Below are 10,072 nucleotides of genomic sequence, written 5' to 3'. Positions count from 1 at the left end.
ATGTGAAAAAATGTTTTTTTACACTGGAAAGCCATCTATTAAACATTTCTATGCCATCTAGTAAATAATAAGCCTCTTGGCTTCTATAGTTTCCTATGTAGATCTTTCATTCCATGCACAAAATGGGATATGTAAACTAGTGAATAACATTTCGACATAACTTTGCCAGAACAGCTGAAAAACGATTTATACACTAGTGACGCTGTGTATAATCCTATTAATATTTTAGTCCACTTATATAAAAAAATAAAATTATAGAAACAATGAAAGAGGCCAACTTAATCATGGTTTTAAATTAGGAATGCTAGGTCAGGGAGATTAAATAGACGCTTTAACATTTTCAGTTATCAAATAAAAATGGATTAGAGTTTAATGCCATAACATACTTATCACTAGAAAGGTTAGAATAATAAACAATATAATGATATATTAAGACCATACCAGATTAAAAACAGTGTGAATTGTTCAGAAAATAAAATTCATAAGCATGTAGAACAGTGACATAATCGACAAACAGTTCTATATGACATAAATATTATATATGTACGGTTTGACCCCTTCCTTCCCAACAGTTTGCATATGTTGAAGACAAATAGAAACACCATTTGCCAGGAAGAAAGCCTTATGACTAACTAGTATTTACGCAAATGATTTGCACTTTTCAGGGAGGCTATAGATTAGGGTGAGTCACTGTCCCAGGGTGCTTGGGTGTAATTTGGTGAGCAAGGGACACATTTCCGTGGTTGCCCGGGTACCTATTGACTAGCCTTGCCAATTTGCTTGGGTGTCTGGGAGCCAAGTGGTAAGAAGGGGCTACTATTTTTCCAGTGGTTGCCAAGGATACTGTTGACAAGCAGGGGCTAATTTCCAAGGGTGCATGGGAGCATATTGGCAACCAATGGCCATTTTTCAGTAGAGCCTGGACATCTTTTGGCAAGGCAGGGCCACTTTCCACACATATTAGCCTGCAGAGGGCACTTTTTTGTGGCACCTGAGGAATTTATTGACAAACCTGGGCCACCATCATGGGGTTGCTGGTCACTTCTGTGTGAGCAGTGGATACTTTCCTTGAAGGATTTCTAGAAAGTCATCGTCAAGATAGGGACCACTTTCCAAGGATCCTTGGGTGTTTACTGCTGAGCAGGGGACACTTTCCGGAGTGGCCTGAGTGGCTACTAGTGAGAATGGGTCATTCTCCCAGGTTGACTGGGCACCTGTTTCTTAAGGAAATTAATTCGATATCCTGCAAAATATATGAAAATTATTTCTGGGATTTAATCTCCGCAAGACTAAGAAATGATCTACTTTTCTGGGAATGTTCTAATACTATTGCTATATAATAAATATATATATATATAATAATACCGGATAAGTGTTTCACATCTATTGATAGTACTGAAAGTAAAAGCCACCTTCTCTCCAAACTACTGTTTGTTCTGGCAGCTATATAATGGTTTTCCAAATCTTTACTAAACATCGCCTGAAACAATACTGTCTTTCAGCTATCGAAGTTTTAGTCCTGAAACCTGTGTATATAAAAAGGGATTCGCTTGTTACTTGTAGAAGAATTGATATTTTGATCCTCCGAGCAAGATGTCTCTCATGAACACATTGTCTCTTACTTTAGCTATTCTGTTGGGTCTTGCATTGGTTGATGCAAATTATTTTGGTAAGTATTTCAGAAAAAAAAACAAGATTTTTGTGATTTTGTTATCATGGGGTACTTAAGGTGGGAGTATGTCTGAAGAGCTGCATTATATAATTTCTTCTACCTAATTTCTTTTATTGGAATTTCATTAAAGATACAAATAAGAATGTCTAGCACTCTGACCGATGGTATTCTGTAGGCAAGTAAAACACAAAGCGTATACTTTGTGTGTGTTTAAGATTCCAGATTTATACCTGCTATATAGAAATACAATAGTTTTAGAATGGACAGAAACCTCTGATTCTCTTTCTTCTTCTCCAGTGATCTTTCCCCTTTTAATCATTTTAACAATCACAATATTTTGGAGATTTCATCATCTAATTCACACAACTTTCTTGTTATCCATTTCCCCCAGCCCTTTCTTCTCTCTCACTGCCTTGAGCAAACCTTCTGTCCTTCACCATGTTCCACCATCTCTTTCTCAATCTACCCTCGATATTCCCCAGTCCACATGCAATCTCCATCCCTAGTCTGTATCATAAACCTGCCTTAGTTTCTGCATTTCTTCAATTTCTTCTTTCCTCCCATGCTCAACATCAATTTTTTTTACTTCCATCCTTCTCAATATTCTCTCCTCTCTCAACCTCTTTCTCCCTTTTTCTTTCTTCAAGGGTTTCCAAAGCAAAAATCCAAAGTAAACTTAGGCAATATATTTGTGCAGTTCTTTTAAATGCAGATCAAATCAATATGTAAAAGACAAAGATTGTGTTCATGTTTAAATCACCATAATAAAACCATATTGAAATAGTGTATACTTACAACTCCACAGAGCTGCCATGGAAGGGAAAACAAAACAGATATGGGGCAAAATGTATTTAAAATTCAAAAATACCAAAGTCCCAGAGTAAATTGCCGTACAACGGTCTATTCTCAAACTCGTGTATGACATTGAAAAGGAGCAGAGGGATTCCCCAGAAACTCATGTTTTTCCAAAGGTAGATTTTCATAAAGATACATAATACATCACCTTAATTCTTCTAAAAAGTTGAAATTTATGGGTATTGAACATATCCCACGGACTCAGAGAAGAGGTGATTGGGATACTAAATTGAGACAACGTGAGTCCTATTGGATTTACAGACTTAAAACCCTCTCGCCCATAGGGCTTAATGAGGAATTTTCATTCACTGCATTTTTGTGACCTCTCCATCTTTAGATGTTACATAATCTAAGGGAATTCCCACCCAATCTTTGTATATAAGCTGTATTGTATATATTTTATTTATTGTATGTTCTTCTGTCACTAGGAATCTGAGGTTATGGGACAAAGGTTCACCATTGAATTCATAGGTGGTAACATCCTCTTATATAATTAGGGTGACTGTTCTGTTCACCGATTATTTATCATACGGAATTGAAACCATCATATTGAATTATAGGTGCACCTTAAGCCATAACTATATCAGGGTCTTTATGTTATGAGACAAGAAGGTTCACCATTTGAACTCATAAGTTGTAATACCCGTTTATACAATTAGGGTGACTGTACTGTTCACCTACTAGTTATCATACGGGTGTAAAACCATCATATTGAATTTTGATGCACCTTAAGCCATAATTACATCAAGGCTCTTATCCCTTTAAATTCGTCCCATATTGTTATCCTCCTTCCCTTCATCATTAAATGAGAATAGGATTGACTTAACAAGTCAATCAATATATATCTCCTTGATCAATTATGGAAAGAATACACTATGGGGTAGTTATATGTTGGCAATCCCTTCGTTTTACCGCATGGGTTAATGTGGACAGTGACAGTGACGTCACGAAACCACTCCCCCTAATCGCGGCAAACTTTTTTTCGTTCCCCACGTGGATACCGAGTACTGGTAACTGGTCACCACGCCCCCTGTCCAATCAAAACAAGGGAGAGCTCTTGACCAATCGCAGGACTAATATTCCGTCACACGTGACGAACCACACCGGCTAACGATTTACAGACGGATTGCCACATAACACATAAAAGGATACTGTGTTACATTGAAGTTCATTACTCCTGACGACGGCGTGTTAGAACGCCGAAACGCGCGTCGAGATAGAATTTTCTTTTTTCACTTTAGGTAGCACTATTGATTTAGGTAGCACTATGGAGTGATTTCACTAATTGTGTGTTCGTTGCTACTGAGACAGGAAGGGCATTAGGGTTGAAGGTAGGCATTATGGTTTATCCAGAGTGCTGAGGTATACAGAGCAAGCTTTAGTGCGCTCTCTAGGTGTGGATAATTGGGATATTTGGGATTTTGGGCGAACTACTGGGGATCCTTTTACCCCTCCAAGGAGGGTCATTTCTCCTATTCCTCTGGTTTCCTTCCCCTTCCCTCCCACCCCTGTTACCCCCCCCCCCTGCATATGGGACCAGGTCACGATATCCTGATCTTCTGCTGTGTAGCCAGATAGGATATTGAGTTATAGGTAGGCACTTATGGTTTTTATACAGTGCTGAGGTATACAGGGCAAGTATTGTGCCCCCTTTAACCTATCTACCCATTTTCACTCACCATATAATAATGGTTTAGACTGGTTCCATTTATCCCTGTTTGGCCCCCTCCTGTCTTTTTTACTTATCATCTTAGGTTTATTAAAGTTAGGGACCCCCTCATTTCATATAACTCTCCAATTAGGGACTTAGGTCCTTTTTTCCTCCCCTCTTCACAGATTTTCATAAAGAATGATATATAAAGGAAGATAAACAAGAAGAAAACTGTGTAACAAACTATATGTTTTATTGCACGCCTTACTCTTAACCTATGGGTAAGCAGTGGATTGGCTGAGGTCATCAATATTGATAAACTCAGCCAGTGGAGAGAGGGCGACTGCCGTGAGACTGGAACATCTGGTGAATAAAGGTAAGTGAAGCATTTTATTTACTTTAGGTGCGATCTGATAATTCAATTAATTATAATAATACCCTAGCGTTAGGAATACAAAACTATAGTGTTACTTTAAACTGGTCAGCACAAAATATTCACTTTATTTGGCAGTCAAGCCATCGTGCATGTATATGTGTGTGTGTATATATATATATATATATATATATATATATATAACAGTTCTTCTGATTCAACTAATCCTTCTGTGTTTACTTTTCCAACAGATGATTCTGGGAGCCAAGAAACTAGCGTAGATTATGAAGAAAATACATTTTCAGCAGAAAAGAGCAATATCATTGGGCAAGACGATCATAACGATGAACTATTGCATTCTATCAGTTTTGATAAGGCTATTGTAGCATTCCTAAAATTTTGCATAACCGTGATGCAAGAAAGTAGTACCAAATATGAAATTCACAAGGATATAAAGTACAAAAGATGCCACAGAGAAGAAAATTCATTGATTTGCATTGCACTGAATTACTGTAAGTATGACAATAAGCTAGTGTAAAGTATATTTCCTCCTACAGTGAACCTTCGCTTAACGCGACCATTTTGAATATCAGAGCAACATTCTATGTAATGTCAGTGACATGGCTGAATGTTGATTGTTTTTTGCAATTAAACAATCTACTGCTGCTGGCCTCTGTCACTTGGTGTGACAGTTCTAGACTGCATCGGGTGTAGAAGAAAGGGATGTTGGCTGTCCGACACTGCAGATGCTGGTTGCTATCCATGACCCCATAGGGCTGTGAAAGTTTACATTTTGTGACTGAATCTGATGTTATTGGGTGGGTGGAGACTGATGTGAGCAGGGTTCAAGGCATGGAGACACTGTCATCATTGGATTGATGTGATTGGGTTGCAACAATGAGAGAACTATGGGGATAGGGGTTATTGTGGGTGAAGACCAGGAGCGATTTTTGTAGGTGATGTGATTGGCAGGGCTGGGGGTAATGGGGCTACGGGGTGGAATAATGGGGATGGGACTGGGAATGATGGAGGGCTAGGGTAATAAGGGATGGGGATGAAGGTCATGTAGAGATTCTAAGTAAATATAATTACTCAAATATAATGCTTTATTATAACTTCTTTATATTGAGGAATGTTTTCATGCCTACCAGTAAATGTGAGATTATAATGAGACATAATGTGTTTACAATAGGGAACTACTAATTCCTTTGACTAGCTGCTTGTAAACATCTTTGAGTCTAATGTCCTGCAGTTTATATAATCTTACCATAAGCCTAGCATAATGTGTACGCTAGCTGTCAGGGGCCTGTTGTTTTTTTATGCTTTGCTGCAGCGGTTTGTGCTGACCTCACGGCTCTGTCTCATCCTTGTGCATGGAGAGAGGATTGCCTGGATAATATACAGTTATTTACAATACAGGGGAAGCACTGCGACAACGCTTTCAAAAAGAACTTTTATATATTTTTTATAAACCGAGCAATTTGTTTATTTTTAAATTTCACTGTAAAAACAAATCAAACTTTTTTTTTACGGATGGGATTTGAGGAAAGGAATTCAAAGAAACAAACGCATATTGCCTCTAGGGTGTACGTTCTATGCAACAGATATCGCCCTGTTTCAGCTCTTGATTCAATAAGACTTGTTAAGCCAGATTTATTGAGAACATTTAATGTCACTCATAACAAACGACTGGAGTGTTACTGATCAACCATTGTAAAGCGCTGCGGAATTTGATGGCGCTATATAAATACCATAATAATAATAATAATAATATCTAGAGGGTGGTTCCTATAACTCCATCTTCTTTAATGCGCTCTGGAAATGAAAAATAAAAACTCTGGCAAGCAAAACCAATTTTCCCCAATCCAAAAATTTTTGGTGACCTGTGCCATGTGATGTGTGCACGTATGACTGATCTGGACTCCTTTTCTGATACAGGGAAGTTATACTCCAGAACCTTTACAAACAGTTAAGGAAACAGCACCTAAAAGCTTGTGGTATATCTAGCGGCTGTTCTTTTTTTTTTCTACCTCTAGTCACGTTTAAATTAATGTCCACTCCATGTGTAATTCAAGAGTCAAAAACACGTGGTTATATGCATAGTCTAATACTTCTACTCTGAATTGTTATTTTTTTATTAATGATAGTGGCATAATTAATTGGTTAAAGGGAATATGTACTAAAGCGTTCTATGTGCATTCACCCGTTGACCATCACTACTTTTCAGGTGTATAAATAGTTTTGTTAATTACTTGTTTTTACTTTGTGTTTTCTTCAGACTAGCAACTCCTCAGCTGTTTGAATGTTTTATATGTTCCCGGGAGCTGACTCACAGGAGATATGAAACAAACACAATAAGAACACAATAAATTAAATAAAAACAGAGTCAGCCAGACATACATACATACATACAGACAGACAGTCAAACAGACATACATCTATTAGTATTTACTCGCCATTATGTGCTTGGAATTATCTCCTACAGAATCACTGTCTCTCAGAACCCCAATCACTAGTCTCAGTGAAGTCTGATATGTCCAGAGAAAGACAGAGGCCAGTTGAAAAACACAGTGAGGGAGAAGGGGGCATGCACAAAGCTGCATAATGTTTTTTTTTTGTATCCATAGTGTTCCTTTAGACTGTCCTACATATGTCCTTTAGAGACTCTACATATTTAATGAGTTGAACAACCCAAGCCACAGTGGTTATAGTTACATGGCAACCAGGAATGTATTTTGCCCTGCCGAGCTGTAAAAGAAAACCCCAACACATTTTCTTTGGTCTCCCTCTTCACTACCCATGAGGGAAATTGCATGTGCATACTGACATTCATATACACATTCATATACACACATACACCCATATATATACAAATGTACACAGACACATACATTGATATGCAAGCACACACGGACACATAAATACATATATATACTTGCACACTGACATTCACATGCACACTCATAATTACATCCATATATCATTTTTATTTCAATTTATAAATAAAAATATTTATATTTTTCATTATTATATATTTTTTTAACACTCATGTTTACCCAGCCTCCCAGTTATTACTATACAATTTCTCAAATGTGGAGTAATACCAAAGACTTTCAAATGAGGAACAATTTTTTTAGTGTTATTTGCATTGGTGTGTTGGAATTGCAAAAAAATCCAGTTGGAGCAGACTTGTAGCCTGTCCTTGAAACCACAATTACTTTTCAGACCGATATAAACTCCTCTACATACCACAAACTACCTATGTGACTGGGAGGAGTCAGTACATCATTACCCCTTGAGATGCAGGATTGTGATGCAATAATTTAGGCATGATCATCTTATATATGATAGTGAATGCTAATGGTTCTAAGGTTCTCCTTTATTGATATTGATATTAATATTACAAATATACAACACTTGTATTAGTCTTCAACGTGTCCTCTGTCCATTAAATTCTTCCTTCTCTTTGATCTGAAGCCTCTTTGCTTTACTTTCTCAATTTGAGTCCAACTTATAGTCACGTGTCTCTTCTCTCAATTTCAGGTCCACGTCTGTCTATGTTTTTTATTTTTTTCTTAATTTCAAAAACTTATTAATACTAATTTTGTTCTTACTTAGATGACCTTGAAAAATATATGAATTACCGTTACTATGCAGGTTCCAATAAGCGAAGTAAATATGGATATGACATGTATGAAGATGAAAATTTGCTAGTGGAGCAGCATCTGAATAATGATGAAGAATTTAATTCACTGGAAGAAGAAGAATTAATTTCTGCTCTAAAATCAAATTTGCTAAAAGAGAAAGATTTGGATCTGAATTCAGAATTAGGTTTTCCAGAAGATCAAGAAATCCCTCTCAATGCAGCTTTAGATTTACTAGAAGAAGTCACTCAAGATACAGAAATAGATTTACGAGAAGAGCAGGATTTGGCTCCTATTCCAGAATTAGATTTGCCAGAGGAGCAGGAACTGAATTCTAATCCGGAATTAGATTTGCCAGAGGAGCAGGAACTGAATTCTAATCCGGAATTAGATTTGCCAGAGGAGCAGGAACTGAATTCTAATCCGGAATTAGATTTGCCAGAGGAGCAGGAACTGAATTCTAATCCAGAATTAGATTTGCCAGAGGAGCAGGAACTGAATTCTAATCCGGAATTAGATTTGCCAGAGGAGCAGGAACTGAATTCTAATCCGGAATTAGATTTGCCAGAGGAGCAGGAACGGAATTCTAATCCGGAATTAGATTTGCCAGAGGAGCAGGAACTGAATTCTAATCCGGAATTAGATTTGCCAGAGGAGCAGGAACTGAATTCTAATCCAGAATTAGATTTGCCAGAGGAGCAGGAACTGAATTCTAATCCGGAATTAGATTTGACAGAGGAGAAGGAATTGAATTCTGGAACGGATTTAGATTTGACTAAGGAGCAAGAATTGGCTTCCAATACAGAAGCAGATTTGCTAAAGGAGCAAGAATTAATTTCTGATAAAGAATTAGATTTGCCAGAGGGGCATGAATTGGCTGCTGAAACAGAATGTAATGTTCTACAGGAACAAGAAAAAATTCCTGATCCAGAATCAAGTACACCAGAGGAGCAAAAAGTAACTGCTGATCCAGAATCAAATACACCAGAGGAGCAAGAAGTAACTCCTGATCCAGAATCAAATTTACCAAAGGAGCAAGAAGTAACTGCTGATCCAGAATCAAGTACACCAGAGGAGCAAGACGTAACTCCTGATCCAGAATCAAAAACATTAAAGGAGCAAGAAGTAACTCCTGATCTAGAAGCAAATACACCAGAGGAAGAAGAAATGCCTCCCGATGAAGAATGCATTACACCAGAGTAGCAAGAATTGTCTCTTGAATCATAATTAAGTGTGCTGTAAAGTCAATAATTTTACTTAAGCATTGATTAAAGACTTATCATAGATATAATAGCAAAACAATGCTTGATGCATGAAATTCACCCTACTAGGAGCTTTGCCTAAAGGCCATGAAATATTTATCAAATAATACTAAACAATAAAATAATTTCTTATGGCTTAAGATTAGTAATAGCATACTGAGAGCACAAAGAAAGAGAGTTTAGACAATGCTGGTGGCAGGTACGTGATATAAAGCAATAATACAATGTAGTTCATTAGCATTAGAGACAATAAACACTAAACACTGAGAAATATACATGTAGCCCATGTCTATTAATATAGTAAATGATAAGTATTGTAATGAAGGGCATACACTAATCTTGCATCCAAGGGACCTGATTGTCTCATACGGTAAGATACAATTGCACATCGAGTTATTTTTAAAGAAAACTCTATTACTAATACTTTTTCAGTTACTATCAGGGCTGGCGCTACCATAAGGCGGCACAGGTGGCCGACTTAGGGCACTCTGGCCCGGGGGTCACAAATATCCAGTTGACCACCAGGAGAGACGGGCACAGCACTCATCTCCTGATGGTCATTACCTGTACATGGTCAAGCGCCAGTACCTCTGCTGCTCGGCACAGGAGGAGAGG

At 37.5% G+C, this 10,072-nt stretch overlaps 1 protein-coding gene across 2 annotated transcripts; it reads left to right on the top strand.

Annotated features, from left to right (window-relative positions):
• The first annotated feature begins 1,581 nt into the window (after window positions 1-1,581).
• LOC134575665 (involucrin-like) lies at window positions 1,582-9,732 on the top strand. Of its 2 annotated transcripts, XM_063435017.1 has the most exons (4): window positions 1,582-1,669; window positions 4,803-5,063; window positions 8,170-9,243; window positions 9,389-9,732. In XM_063435017.1, the coding sequence occupies exons 1-4, from the start codon at window positions 1,594-1,596 to the stop codon at window positions 9,424-9,426; spliced, it is 1,449 nt and encodes a 482-aa protein (XP_063291087.1). In that variant the 5' UTR covers window positions 1,582-1,593; the 3' UTR covers window positions 9,427-9,732. The 2 variants fall into 2 exon arrangements, with proteins under 2 accessions (XP_063291087.1, XP_063291086.1); XM_063435016.1 differs by having other exon boundaries at window positions 8,170-9,732.
• Window positions 9,733-10,072: the final 340 nt, after the last annotated feature.

This window comes from Pelobates fuscus, chromosome 10 (assembly GCF_036172605.1).
Source record: "Pelobates fuscus isolate aPelFus1 chromosome 10, aPelFus1.pri, whole genome shotgun sequence".
Classification (NCBI taxonomy): domain Eukaryota; kingdom Metazoa; phylum Chordata; class Amphibia; order Anura; family Pelobatidae; genus Pelobates; species Pelobates fuscus.
Note: the sequence above shows the minus strand (reverse complement) of the source record. Positions and strands in the feature narration are given on the sequence as shown.

What these genes read in the sequence shown, in the direction of transcription:
- LOC134575665 (XM_063435016.1), top strand. Translation starts at nt 1,594, where the DNA reads ATGTCTCTCATGAACACATTGTCTCTTACTTTAGCTATTCTGTTGGGT. An exon ending in GGTTGATGCAAATTATTTTG is followed by an intron (nt 1,670 to 4,802) that starts GTAAGTATTTCA and finishes CTTTTCCAACAG; the next exon opens with ATGATTCTGGGAGCCAAGAA. An exon ending in TTGCATTGCACTGAATTACT is followed by an intron (nt 5,064 to 8,169) that starts GTAAGTATGACA and finishes GTTCTTACTTAG; the next exon opens with ATGACCTTGAAAAATATATG.